The sequence below is a fragment of the Gekko japonicus genome, unplaced genomic scaffold, assembly GCF_001447785.1.
Source record: "Gekko japonicus isolate JY-2015 unplaced genomic scaffold, Gekko_japonicus_V1.1 scaffold173, whole genome shotgun sequence".
NCBI classification, from domain to species: domain Eukaryota; kingdom Metazoa; phylum Chordata; class Lepidosauria; order Squamata; family Gekkonidae; genus Gekko; species Gekko japonicus.
Genome location: NW_015161407.1, coordinates 721,824 through 736,735, shown reverse-complemented (window position 1 = coordinate 736,735; position 14,912 = coordinate 721,824). Strand labels below are relative to the sequence as shown.

General features: G+C 40.4%; 1 protein-coding gene across 1 annotated transcript in view; it reads left to right on the top strand.

The window, feature by feature from the left end:
* COL25A1 (collagen, type XXV, alpha 1) overlaps positions 1-14,912 on the top strand; it is a 450,407-nt gene that overhangs the window by 401,707 nt on the left and 33,788 nt on the right. The window contains exons 25-32 of the mRNA XM_015426262.1: positions 696-740; positions 1,440-1,484; positions 3,508-3,588; positions 5,349-5,411; positions 5,865-5,915; positions 6,993-7,019; positions 12,260-12,295; positions 13,932-13,985. Coding sequence (XP_015281748.1) covers positions 696-740; positions 1,440-1,484; positions 3,508-3,588; positions 5,349-5,411; positions 5,865-5,915; positions 6,993-7,019; positions 12,260-12,295; positions 13,932-13,985 — 402 coding nt within the window. The remainder of the gene's footprint in view (positions 1-695; positions 741-1,439; positions 1,485-3,507; positions 3,589-5,348; positions 5,412-5,864; positions 5,916-6,992; positions 7,020-12,259; positions 12,296-13,931; positions 13,986-14,912) is intronic.

Here is a 14,912-nt window from a genome sequence, read left to right as displayed (position 1 = left end):
TACTTAATGCCAAAGTTGACAGATTAACTATGGGCAGAGAACTTATATGTGTGGCAATTAAAAGGTGCCCACTGTGTTTCCAATGGTCATGTGATTGACTGTTCCTTCAAAGCCAAATGAAATACCTGTTTTTGTTTTCATTACTCTATAAAGTTGTTACTGAGGAGCTAGAATGTCAGTAGATGTGTTGTGTCCGCTGGCCGCCACCAGGGCCAGCGAGTATCCCAGAGCTTGACTCTGGGAGAACAATAGGGACTAGGCTCCTAGTCCCTCCACTGGGGAGCCAATGAGCACCGTGGCGGGAGATTCAAACCCACCAACGGGGCTCAGGGGTGTGTCCCCAAGAGTGTATATAGTTGGCCTGCCGGCCGTTAGCGGCATCCAATAAAGTTTGCTATGCACTATGCCAGTCTTTGTCCTTCATCCATGCGGCAAACCCACTACACGATAAGATGTTTTGTCACTGTCTTTTGATAGTATTTTCTCCTGCTTAAGAGTGTCATTACCTAGTGTAATCTTTGTAACTCTGTACTGTCTGTCCTTAGATAATTGTCTTAAATATTGTTGGTTCTTGATTATTTTAATACAATATCCAGTAGGCTTTGTTATTAACATAGACTGGAGTATATTTGTCTGGCCATCTGTTCAGTCATCTGGATACTAGGCTAAAATTCTTTCTTTTTCCCCCTCTTTAGGGTCCTCCTGGCCCTCCTGGCCCCCAGGGATTGCAAGGGTCAAAGGTGAGCATCTAAATTTTACTCATGTAACTATGAAAATGTACAAAAAATAATAATCCAAGCCTAAATAAATGTATAAATAATCTTAAGGAAGCTTTACAAGAAAGTGAGAAATGGCTGTTGTTGATGTGGTTAAGATCTCCCAAGAGTTTTGTGCTGTTAATACAAGTGAAAAATATTTATTTCAATAGCAATCACTAAATAGCACCACGTAAGGGAAAATATCATGATGCATAAATGATGAGAAATGGAAAAAACTATATTTAGTTCAATTGGAGACATGAGTTTTGATTGAAAGACTCTCAGTTGCATGCCCAAGAACTTCCACAAACCCACCAGACTATGGGATGTGGAATGATATTGTATAGCCCACTCTTGTCAGATCTCAGAAACTGAGCAGGGTCGGTACTTGTATGGGAGCCCACCAAGGAAGACTTTGCAAAGAAAGGCAATGGCAAACCAGCACCTCTGCTAAGCTGAGTTGGTGTGAGCTAGCTCACAGTTTTTTAGCCTCTGGCTCACACATCTTTGTCTTAGCTCAGGAAGGATGGCTCCAGAGTGAACTAATTTATGTAGCAGCCAAATTGCTTGCTCACAAAGTAAAATTTTTGCTCTCAAGACTCCACAGCTTAGAGGGAGCATTGGTTCTGATATTCCAAGTAACTTTAGCAAAACTAATGTAGATGGATTTTCACTTTTCAGGGTGAGCCAGGATCCCCAGGAATACCAGGAGCTGATGGGGAGCAGGTACTTGAACTTCTTTTTCTTCCTTTTTCTCTTCCTCCTGCAGACCAGAGAAACGATATAAAAAACCCTGAAATAAAATGCACCCGTGATGGACAGCAAGCAATTGCAGGCTTTTAGGCAATGCTGGTGGGAAAAGGGTGAGCTAGCTGAAAAATGATTGACAGCTCATGGAGCTCATTCTGATTGCGTGAAGGCAGCTTACTGCGGAATGGAACACTGAGCTGTTTAAACAATTCAAGTGGGAAGGAGTTGGTGGATCAGTTGAAGTGGAGCTAGGGAGGAGAGTTAACTGAAAACTCCTAGTGAGAGTCTCTGAAGAGAACAAGGGTCTGATAAGCCCTGTCTGGAGCAGAGCATGTATGTTGTGGCCTCTGCAAATAACAGACTTAGGGTGGAGACAGTGAGTCTGGCAAAGTAGTGTCAGAACCTCACCTATTCAAGGAGTAGGGAGAAATCTCCTTGTATGAAAAACTTGAGTATGACTCCTTGTATGACTACTTGAGTGGAGAATTAGACATTCACAGGCTGCGGTCACATGGAGCATTTGCCGCGCTGACGATACAGATGGTAGGCGGATTTTCCAAGCGCGATCACACCACAACATCTGGGAAGCGTAGCGCTCCCGTGGCTAACCCGAGGCTTCCCGCCAAAGATGCGGAGTAAAAAACTAGTACCTCCGAGGTACTAGTTTCCGGAAGCCACGGGGCAAGGGCGGGCGTCTGATCGCGTTTCCGGTGGACTTATGTGGCATCCGGCGCCCACTGCTGTTCATCGCACACAAGGGGTTTTTTTGTCTCCCAAGTCTCCGCAGGTTGCGCACTAGTGCCCAACAGCGCATGCGCACAAAGAGCGATTGCTAGTGCGATCGTGCGGCGCAGCTTCTGTGCCGTGCTGAAGGATACCTGTCTGGTCGGCATCTCCCCCTAACCATGGGACCTCGACCGGGACGTGCATTAGTTTCCTCTGGGGCAAGTAGCCACGCCTCCCCCCCGCGATATACAGCCCGTGTGACCGGGGCCTCAGTATGGAAGCTGATTAACCAGTTTACAGAGATTGTTCTTCTGGGAGATAGGGATTTAACCAAAAGGTTTGAGGAGGCACAGAGGTCCCTCAAGCAAGTCAAATAGGTTTTTGCTCTTAAGGAGAAAAGAATAAAAATCTGGCCAGAGGAAGAGGGGGCAGATAGGAAAACCTCTGGTCTATAAACATAGGGTTATAGCATAATAAAATCTCCAGTCTGTGTGACCATCCAGCAACAAGTTCAAAAGAAGGTATAAGGGACTCTAGTAAACTCTGTACCACAGTAAAAGCAGTGAAACATCTCTAACAGCATCAGGCCAAAATAAACCAGGGAAAATAACTCACTAAACATCTCTAGTGTTGTATAAAAGCAGTTTTGGCTATATGTATTTGAATCTTTCTTTACCAAACCTACCCAAAGTTCACTTGTAAATATAATTTTCCAACCTCTGCCTATTTATTCCAATACATTTGATTTGTGTTTCAACTTTCACAGTCCTTAGGGAGAGGAAGAATTTTAGCAGTACAGACCCTCCTCAATCACAGTTCCTTATTTGGGGTGTAAGCTGACAAAGTATCAAAAAGTAATAAGGTGAAACAACAACATGATAATAAAAGTTTATTTACCACATAAGAAGAGTGACATGCTACCTAAAGGCTACCCAGTTATCAAATGGGGATCTGAAAATTCATATGGGAAGTGAAGGAAAAGGCTGAGACCTTATAAGGGCGATTGTTTGGTGCCCATCTGGTACAGCACCAAAATGATGATGAGGAGGAGGAGGATGAGGATGAGGAGGATGAGGAGGATGATAGAAAATGTTTTGCTGTGGAGCAAAATCCTTTATCATAGGAAATGAAATTTGAGCACAACCAGAGATATTTGTTGATAACAGTAATAAATAACTCAAAGATGTTGCTGAATTTACTGTGTGATTCTGCTGCAGAGTTAATGTTTATTGAATGTAGGATTCATTTGCATGTTGTTCATGTGTTATTTCAGGGGCCTAAAGGTTCAAAAGGGGATACAGGTGACCCTGGAATACCAGGAGAAAAAGGAGGGATTGGACTTCCAGGACTGCCAGTAAGTTTGTTTGTGGGTTTTTTTAAGCATTTGGTAGCAAGTTGTGGTGTTCTTAATTATCATTTCAACACACATTTATTCTTGCCAGTTTTAGGAGCATGCGTGGTGCTTTATGGAAAGAATAATGTAACAAACCAAGTTCCCACCCCAAATAGCTTACATTTAAAAAACAAACAGGTGGACCATGGGCCAACAAAGGATAGGATTGTAAGGAAAGGGGAAGGATATGCCCAAATACAGTTGCTCAGTCTTAGCCTTTTAAAAAAATTATTTTTAATTATTTTCTTTAAGAAAAGGTGGGTTACAGAAGGGAAGGGGGGTTTGTCAGATATTATGAGTTGTTACATACAACAAGAAAAATCAGATGTATCACCAAATATATTACATATTTCAAATATAAAAGCAGACAATAAAACATTGATATTAAAGGAGATAAGGAAAAAAGAGTTGCCCTAAACTTCATTGGTAGGTTTTAAGGAAGGAAGAAAACAGGGACACCAGGGAGGTAACCTGGGATAAAATTCCAGCCCTAGGGAACAATAAGGAACTTCCAGTTTAGTATTAATGGAACATGATTTTTTTTAATGTTCCAAAATTGAGTAGAATTAATGTCCACTGGAATTGTCATGACAGCTCATGCTGCTTTTTAAAGATTTAAGCTATGATCAAGAAATTAATATCATAATATGAGTATTTTTTTTAATTCCAAGGAATTTAATTCCAATCATATAGGGAAATGCCCAGGTTGAGTTTCCCATGACTGCTCAACAGTATGTTCTCCGTAAGTGATTATTTTACTGAGAACAAATTTATTTAGGATTCAGTCACACTCACATTTGTGCATGGGACCAAATTGATATCACAAAAAGTGGGATTGCCTACAAAATAGTTTAAGTGATTATGTAAACACAGTCTTAAATCATTATACTTGAAACACAAGGGAAAATTTTCCCTAAATTTTTATGCAGATTAAACTTTCTATTTTATTGTACTGTATTTGCATCCTGTATAATTATCTGCTGTTCTTTTGATCTAGCAGTGCTGTTCTGTGTAGTATGAAAGCATTACATCAATTAAAAAAAACTTCTGTTGGAGCAGGCCCTATGGGATACCATTACACATGGGAAACAACAGCCAGTGTACATGGTAGCCTTATGAGCACTGAACTCACAAGGCAGATTAGCTGAACAGTTTCTGTGTGCATGAGATGTTTAGTGTGGAAAAAAGTACAATTTCAATTCAGAAAACCAGTCTTTCTTTATAGACTGGCTGGATTGAGCTCAGTGTTTGTATTGATGACAAAAATAGAAAAATTGTGGAAAAAATGATCCTGAAAACACTTCCACATAAAGTATTTCTAACCATTTTATATATAAGTTGCCACTGTACAGGCATAATGTACAATAAGCCACTACAAATACATACTGTAAATGCATTAAGGTCTCTTGAGTTATGATATGAAGCAAAATAAATAATGGGTTGAATCCAAAGAACTGAGAACAGTCTCACTCATGAAATAGATCTTTCCACCTCCATCTGTCTTCTGCAGTCCCTTATACCATCCAAACAGTTGCTCCTCGATGTTGGGAGACCCTCTCGGAACATCATGGGATATAATGTGTCTGAAGCAGGAAGTGCTTTCTGTCCATCAGATAGCATCTGTTAATGAAAATAATGTCATAAAAACTCAGCTTTCAATTAAAAATGCACAAGTTGACAGGACGAAAGTTTTGTTTAATAATTCATTAATGATTTTGTAGGGATCCAATGGCATGAAAGGAGACAAAGGAGATGTTGGCTTGCCAGGTCCCCAAGGTCCTTCTGTAAGTCTTGTTGTTCTGTTTAAGTGCTTGTTTTGATATATATACTGTTGGTTCTACAATCCTCTGTCCCATCCTTCATAAACCAATAGGGAGATCCATTCAAAGATAATTAGGGTGCTACAAAGCAATGATGCATCATGACTGATAAGAACCTCAATTTTTCAAGTGCTGGCAGTATTTATCCCGTGAATATGATAGCAGCTAAACTCCCATGCATTTACTTCCATCACTTTAAGCAGGAATACCCAGTTTTGATCAATATACCTGTAAATATTGTAACTATTATAGGGGTAATGTCCAGTTGTTATTTATAAAATGCTCCAATTTATGAGAGATATTTTTATCATTTTAAAATAATTGGATCTTTTCAAATGAAGTTTTCCAAGATAGGTATAACAATTCAGTAAGGGTACCTGTGTCAACATGAATTAATTATATTATTTTGATGTATAGATTATAGGACCGCCAGGACCTCCTGGCCCGCATGGTCCACCGGGGCCTATGGTAAGCCCATTTTTATCTACCAGTACTGCATCAATTCATGAATTAAAGTGGAGTATCAGGGAGGGCTACGATTCTAAGCTGGTCTTCCCTTGTAAAGCTTGCACGGACATTTCCTTAGTTGAATGTAAGCCAGGACAGGAAGAAGAAATCTTCTTATGGTCTGTGGATAGAAGATCCACTCATTCATTCATTTATATCCCAGTTTTATCCCTATTGTGGAACCAAAGTGACCTACAATACCTTAAAAATACAAGAGAAACAAGCAGGGAAGTGGGAGGAAGGCCTCTGAGTGACAAGCAGATATTCCTTCTCTCTAGGCTACAACCTTCCAGCTAAGAGGCAAAGGTCAAGAGCCCAGGCTTTAGTACCTGTGAGCAGAGCAGAGCAGAGCAGAGGAAAAGATAGGCATTCACCTCCCCAAGACTATGTGGCCCTAGTTAGGAGTTATAATGTATGTAAACCGCTCAGAGACCCTTCGGGGTTAGAGTGCTATAGAAACTGAAAGTTAAATAAAAAATAAAAAAATAAAAAACACATTCAACACAATGCTAGTAGACTGCTGCTAGCCAGCTAGCTAGCAGGATCTTCCCCAGTTACTACCCTGACAGGTATTTTGATGGACTATTGAGTAGAGGGAATTAGTAATGGCACCAAATGGATCTCTGATGGGGAGAAATACTCTTAGGTATGCAAACAGGAAGAACCCCTCCCAAATGTAAGATGGTTGCCCCTTAAAATAATGATTATGAACAAAATATATTATTACTGTTAGGGTTGGCAGCCTCCAGGTGGTAGATGGATACCAAGTGATCTCCATCTACCACGTGGAGGTTGGCAACCCTAACAGCAGGGCTATTTTTGGGCAGGAACACACAGGAACGGAGTTCCAGCTGGCTCCCAAGTTGGCCACGCCCAGCAGCAGAAACTCATTAGGCTTGGCTACATTAGGGGTGTGTGGCCTAACATGCAAAGGAGTTCCTGCTACAAAAAAGCCCTGGGTTTTGACGAGCAAATATTTTAAACCTCAACTCCAAGGGTTCTAATGCCACCTTGTAACTGTGAACTCTTTATTTTCAGGGACCTCATGGACTACCAGGCCCAAAGGTAAAAAAACAAAAAATCCACAGACATAAAACTGAGGCAACAATAAACTTCAGTCTGTTAATGTGTTATGCTGTCATTCTCATTAATCATGTTGAAGCATGCACTCATAGTTTGTCCTTTGTCTCACTTTTCTGTTAAATATGTTTTGATATTCTTAAACCTCTAAGCAGCTGCTTAAAATAAAACGTTAAAGCATATTTTTAAATGTAAGGATTTATGGCAATTTCCTGTGTCTGTTCCACATCACCATAAGCTGAATTAGCTTTCTCTAATGTTAATTATGGAGCGCCAATAAAAACATCCAGTATTCTGGTGAGACTTGCAAGCTATGCCATTTGGAACTATCTTCCACTTAAGCTTAGAAAAACAGGGGATGAGTGTGCTATGCACTTAAGAAGTAAAGTAAAATTATTTCCAGGTATTACTTTCTTCTTGCCTTTATCTTTGAGTTCTAATTCTCCGTTCTCAAACTCCCTGCTTTTCCTAACTTTGTAATGGCAGTTCTTTCTCGTTCTTTCTGCTCATGTCTTGTCTCTGAAGGGTCTGTGCCAAACAAGAATCCATAGCTACTGTTGGAAGACTTATTCCAAATGTATGGGTATATGTAAATGTACTCACACAGAGATCCACATTGTGTGGTTTAGAGAGGGGATAATTGAAAGGATGTGAGATAATTCAATATACAGTAGTATAATTTAATACCATCCTTATCACATTTAACTTTTCATAGCCTTTTATGAGAGCACATATCTGTTTATTTCCTGCAAAAAAGGAAGAAAATGAGCTGCAACAACCTAGCAGTTCAGAATCACATTTGCTTTTTGAAGCTATGTCTATTCGCATCAGCAGAGTCCTATCCAACCTAAAGCTGGACACACACACACCCCGAAAATTCTCCCAGTCCTGCTCCTAAATTCTCAGGGCTGTTGGTTTGCTAGGTGAAAAATTGGGTGGATCATTGGAATGAAAGCAAAATACTGTGTGAAGAAGTTAGCTTTTCAGCGCCTGAGTGGCATAGGATATATCAGTAGTCCTCACTCTGCAGGTTACATAGAGTGACATGCACAATAACCATCAATCAAAAGAGCTGCATTTACTTCCATTCCTGGAAGCATGAGGCTGCTCTTCAGGGAGGCTCACATCTTTTCCTGGCAGCAGCTGTTTTGTGGTGGGAGCTGGGAGTCAACAGCCAGCCACAGACTCCACTGGACAGGAGTCACGCTGGACTCCTTGACTTTCCTGCAATCTTTCCCGAACCTGCTCTATTGTGATGTTTTGGGAAGATAGTAGCAAAGCCAGGGTGCCACTCATGGACCAAAACCCCCAGATCGTCCCTGTCATACCCCCATTGGTGCTATTGTCCCTGCCCCAGTGTCCTGTGGTGGCCATTCCCACCCTGCCCATGACCACCACCAGAGGGCTGTTTTGAGAAATCACCAATGAAATATTGTAATGCTATAGCATTCTGTGTAATGCTATAACAGCCTGTCTATCAGGTTCTCTGAATTCTTAGCTTTCATTTTAAAAACATAAGTCTCTAGCCCCTTTCATTGCAAAGATATGCCTTTTCCCTTATATCTCTTCAATGAAAGGGGCTGTGGACTTAATTAAAAATAAGAAAGCTGAGAATTCAGAGAACCTGTTAGATTGGTATAACACTATAAACTATAATAATTTGGCAATCACCATTACATTTACTTTAAAAAAAAAAACTGGTAGAGGGCAGGGGATTTCTATTGCCAGAGAACAGAGGCAAAGGGGAATGCTGGGAAGCCTACCATGTGGGAGCCCTGTTGCTGCTGTGCTGAATCTGCAACAGCAAAAGGGAAACCCATCTCTCTGTGGATAGCACTCATGACATTTAAATAAGCTTGGGATTGGTTTTGGTTTGTAATGTAGAGATTGCTCTCAAGGCACACAAAAACAGAGTAGTAATTGAGCGACTCCCCTCAGGACTTGCTTGGGAGAAGCTGCCGTTGTGTTGGAAACAGGGTATGCTCTCCATTAATAGTGTAATGACCTTTCTTGGAGACCATTCCATCATGGGTTTTTAAAATGCGTGTCTTCATGCATCACACTCCTCCTCTGAAGTCATGTTTAATTAAGCATGCTTAAAGGTTTAGAATATCGTTACATGAATTATTGCTGCACATTCCAGTTCACCAGAAGGAAAAGGCCACTTTCAAGAATTATAATGGCTCACAAAGCAGTTCCCCCTGCAATTTTGATTAGTCCAATGAGCCTTCTCATTTCTGATATGTTTCGTTTTAGTTGAAAACTTGCCCTTACAACTGGTCTTTGAATCAAGTCTAAACAAGTAAAAAAGGCAATTGTAAGTTACTGTCTTGTTAAGAAATGTTTCAAATGGTTATGCCTAGTTCTGTGTCATCTATTTTAATATGGCTCATGATAAAACTGAAAAAGGAAACTATCTTCCAAGGAACAGAATCAATTGTGTTAAAGAACTGGAGTTTGCATCCATGTCTGTCACCAGCTTCCTTCTGTCCCAGCTTCAATAACCATGTCAGCATCCCCCCAAAATAGCATTTATACTTTTACATCTAGGGTGAACCAGGGTTAAATGGTCTTAAAGGATTGAAGGGTGAACCAGGTCACAAGGGTGACAGAGGGCCCCTTGGTCTTCCAGTAAGTAAAATACCTATTCAATTTCAGTGAAAACTGCAAACTTCTCTTTCTATTTTCAACCATAAACTCTGGTTTACTCACTAGCAAATATAAATCTATCTCATGTTGCAGAAGAACATCCGTCTTGTTTTGTTTTTATCCAGAGTCTGTTTTTATGTCGTTCCATAATGCCCCGTGCCGTCAATTTAATTTTCCCCCATTTTTGTCATTTGTCAGTTCACAGTGTCAACCATGTTGCAGCACCATGTTCCCCTACATTAATAATGTTATTTGAATGCTGTATGACATTTTATTTTACTATTGGGGTTTTTTTTAATCTCTGTTCTCAATGGATTGGTTCCTATGCTCTTTTTCTGTGAGTTCATTGAGTGCTACGCATTGCCTGCTCGTGTAAAATGTTAGCATCTGGCGTTAATAGAAAGTGCCCAGCACCAAGGGGACCCACTCCATAATGGAGGACTGTACTGTACAAGTGAAACAAAAATCATAACATGCAACCCAATATTTTTGTTAGGGTTTGGTTGCTGCTTTTATAATAAAGGGTTGAAACATTTCTGAATAAAGGCCTAGAAAAATGCTGTGTTCTTCATTCTGGTCTTCTTCATTCAGTTCTTCAAACTGGAGAGCCAGTTTGGTGTAGTGGTTAAGTGTGCTGACTCTAATCTGGGAGAACCAGGTTTGATTCCCCACTCCTCCACTTGCATCTGCTGATGTGACCTTGGGTCAGTCATAAGCTCTTGCACAGCTCTTCCTGAAAGAGCAGTTTGTGTCAGAGTTCTCTCAGCCCCACCCACCTCACAGGGTGTCTGTTGTGGGGAGGGGAAGGGAAAGGAGTTTGTAAGCCGCTCTGAGACTCCAAGTGAAGGGCGGGGTATAAATCCAATCTCTTCTTCTTCTTTTTCATTTATTCTTGGCTTCAAATTTCTTCAGGCTTGGCTATTCCAGAGTAGTTCTTGTAATTCTTATAATAAGTTTATCTTCACTAAAAACTTGTTAAAATAATATTTTCATGTGGCATTTCTTGTTCTAAGGGGTTCATGATTCTTTAATACAAATCAGACATGTTGTCTACTCTTTGAGTGAAGATTTCACAGCATGAAATAGAAGATGGTCAAAAACAGATTCAGTAACAGATTTATTTCATATGTTCAGAAGGGGCAAGATAGAGGTGAAGTTGTAGAAGGAATCTTTGCTTCTTCCCCCCTTTTCACTGAAGCTGCATGTGTCCCCCCCCATAGCCGCTACTGATGGGAAGGACACCCCCTCCCCTGGGAACAGCATAACATATGCGGGTTGCAGCAAGAATGATCAGAACTGTAAGTTCATGCAACAGTGAGACCCGGTGATTTCTCACAATTCCCACCAAAGCCCCCCCCATATCTCACACACTGTTCCTAAGCATCTTCCAACTGTCAGAAATGGCTTTGTGAGGGATTCAAACAGCTGCAATGGGAACATGAAGGCAGCAAAGTTCCTTCCATGAACTTACCCCTTTATGGAAAGATGGGTTCCAAAATAATCATTTATTAAGTCATATTGCTTTTAATTGGGAGGGATAATTCAGCATGTTCAATTAGTGAAAAGTTCCTGACTTTCTTGGGATTGTACCAGTATTTCTTAAGACATTCAAAGTACTTAGTGCCCATAGATGTTGGTTCTTCTCAGTGAATTCTCCTAGATTCTCTAGTTCAGACAAGGCCTATGTGGGTGATGGGCTGGCATTCCATTCATGCAGAGGGGGAAGCCCACTAGCCAAGCATTTCAGGAATGCAATTTATACAACCATGTATCGTGTGTAGAGGGCAGTGCATGGATTTTTTTCATGTGGGAAGCTATACCTGCATGGAAAATTGATGTGTTACCCTCTTCACGGTACATGATCATGTGAATCAGGTGCATAACGGGGACTCATACACTCTTGATACATGCAGCTGATCGGCCCCCACTTTGTGTGTGAAAAGAATGCCAGTGTATCATCTGCAAAGGGCAACTCTAATAATATTTTTAAAAATTGTGTGTGGCACTGAGCTCATTTTATTCTCATAATATCCAGCAGGGGTCATCTGTTTCTCCACCAGTGTCAAGAAATGTAACTAACGGTTTTCTGGTTTCTTTGTAAGGCCACTCTTATAGGAGCCTTATCACAGTTCTTATTCATTAAGTACAACTAAAACTTCAGTGTAAACTGTATAGTTCCTTTTATTTTATTATCCAAACTACATGTGATTTTTTTGTACTAACTTATAAATAAGGATGTGTGTATTAAAGTTTAGTCAACACCATGGTAATCTGTCAGACTAATACATCTAGAGACTCATTCTGATCTCCTGAAATGAAGCAGATTTCCCCTGAAGCCAGCAGGGCTTGGTTATTACAGATCTGAAACAATAGGAATCAGAATCAGACTCTTCATGTTATATGTGAAGTGACAACTAACCTAATGGAGTACTGTGATACTTATTCCAGATCCCTGTAACTCCTTGTATTCTGTGTTTAAACAGAAATTATACTTGTTCATCACCACCCACTTACTAATCTTGCATTCTTGTCATTCGTGTTGTCCTCATCGTCAATGCTTTCACTTAACCACACAGGGAGCATCTGGCTTAGACGGAAAGCCAGGACCCCGGGTGAGTCCCTTGTATTCCTATGTCATGCTTTGCTACCAACAGGCAGGTAGCATTTTCTTCTTCTTTTGTTGTGGTGGTACTTTTAGTACTGCTGAATTACACTAGGCAAATTACATGATTCTCCCATTTGAAGGATGAACCCTGGCTGATAAAGATCAAGAAACTTTAGAGACAGATAGCACTTAGATCATGTTGCCTCTTTCCAGCGTGAAACTTTGCAACTAACATTATTTTAAAGCTGCATTAGAAAGGCTTTCTGCATTTGGATATTGCATGCAATAAAAAGACTCAATTCCTAACAAATAACTCATGAACAACCAGGCTACAGTGAACACTGAAATCATGAGATTAAAAACTTAGACACTGCCCTTACCCTTCTCTGTCTCACCATACACTTCATTATAAAATAAATCTTCCAAATATCAAAGCTGCTGTTTGATTTGGGTATGCGGTACAGCTGTGTTTCCATTTTTGCTGCTTTAGCTTTAGCTTTTCCTCTGGCTTTTGCAAGAAGAACATAGCCCTACAATGCTCAGAACAAATGGCCTGGGTTACTCTAACAGTGCAATCGTATGCAGAATCACTACAATCAAAGCCTACAGCAATTAACTGTAAATTAATGAGAATGATGGTGGAAAGTAGAGGTGGTTTACCAGTGCCTGCCTCCATGTAGCAACCATGGCCTTCCTTATTGGATTCTCATCCAAGTCCTAACCAGGGCCAGCACTGCTTAGTTTCTGAGATCCCACAAGTTTGGGCTAGCCTGGGCTATCCAGGTCAGGGATATAAGAAGACTAGTTCTGTGATACTATGGCACCATCTTGTAATTTGAAACAAATGCTCAATCTTTATAACAATGGGGGAAGGAATGGCATAGCTGAGAATTTAAAGCTCTCCTTTCTTAAGCCTGCAATTTCTTCTTGTAGCTCTTCATGTGAATGCTGCATGATTTTTTGTTTAAGTCCCTTTGTTTTAACCCTTTAACTCCTAGATGAATCCGCCTGTCCCATTTAAATCATCTATGTAAATCAGCTAATATCAAGTAACAAAGCATAGGTAAATGAGGGTGGGGGGGAAGAATGGCACCAAGCCAGGATGGCCTGATCAGACCATCTCGATGGCTTGAGAGAGTGCTTGAGCGATCAGACAGAGGAAAGTCTGTCCGTGGCTGTCAGAACTTGTTTACTACTGGACTTTCCCCGCTGTGTTTTAACTCGATGGCTTGAGAGAGTGCTTGAGCGATCTGACAGAGGAAAGTCTGTCCGTGGCCGTCAGAACTTGTTTACTACTGGACTTTCCCCGTGTTTTAACTCCGCTTCTGCAGCGGAGCAGCACAGGTTGCCGACGACTGTGGGATGCTTCCCAGATGTTGCTGTCTGATCACTCCCTTTACATCTGTCAGACATTCACATCTATGTCAGATCTAAAGGTGCATGTGATCGCAGCCTTACTTTTAACTTTGCCAGAGGGATTTGGAGCTCAGTTGCCTTGCCACTCTGCCTAAAATCTAACTGCTGCCTAAAATCCAACCACTGGGTTGAGACCTGATTCTAATGGGAGTTCTTTGCTTAGTATAAAACTTCTCAGAGGAATTTTCAGAGTTGTTTTATCCATTCTTGTTTATTTAATGTTTCAGGGTGCAGATGGCCCAGTTGGTCCACATGGTCTTGCAGGTCCAAAAGGAGACAGAGTGAGTGAGATCACCTTGAATACATTAATACCAGGCCTGTCATCAAATTCAAGAAATCCTGTTTGATAAACTATTTGTTAGTTAAATTTGGTGAATTTTACTTAATTTTAGTTAAATTTGATTACATTTGCATATGCGTAAAAATAGTTCAATAGCATTGTCCTTGAAAAGTCATTGGCTCCCACACAAGACAGAATTCCGCTTTTAAGATAGTGCTTTCCATCTATTGTTTTTATATACTACTGTTAAAAATTATCTTTTCATCTGTTCTCTGATTAATCACGGAACCCATTTCAATTGATTAAATTGTTTCTAATCAGTCTAACCAATTGAGAGTGTGTGGCTCCATGGTAGAGCATCTGTTTGGCATGCAGAAGGTCCCAGGTTCACTTCCCAGCATCTTCAGTTAAAACAATCAGGGAGTAGGTGATATGAAAGACCTCTGCTTGAAACCCTGTACAGCTGCTGGTGGTCTGTGTAGACAGTACTGACTTTGATTGCCCAAGGGTCTGATTCAGTATAAGTCAATTAAATGTGATCAACTAAATTTTTAGCTGTATGTGTGAAAAAAATTCATTTCTCCCTAACTTGTTTATTTTAAGTTGTTTAATAGGATTAACTTTTTAGATCAGAAATATAAATAAAGGAAATTCATCACAATGTATTTGTAGAGGGGGGAAACACACAGAAAAAAATGAGGCAGCCCAGTCATAAAAAGCTTTCATTTCAATTGCAATACGATTTTAATGCATTTTCTGCCCCACTGGTCTTCATGTTCATTGTTTCTGGCCTCAGGTCCATGGAGATAAGGCAGGAAAGAAAAATGTTTTAAATAAATGTGTAACTTATCTTTAAGCAAAAGGTCTAACAGAAAAATGATAGACTGAAATGAAACATTGTCCAAAAACAGTTTTCAGGAATTTAGAT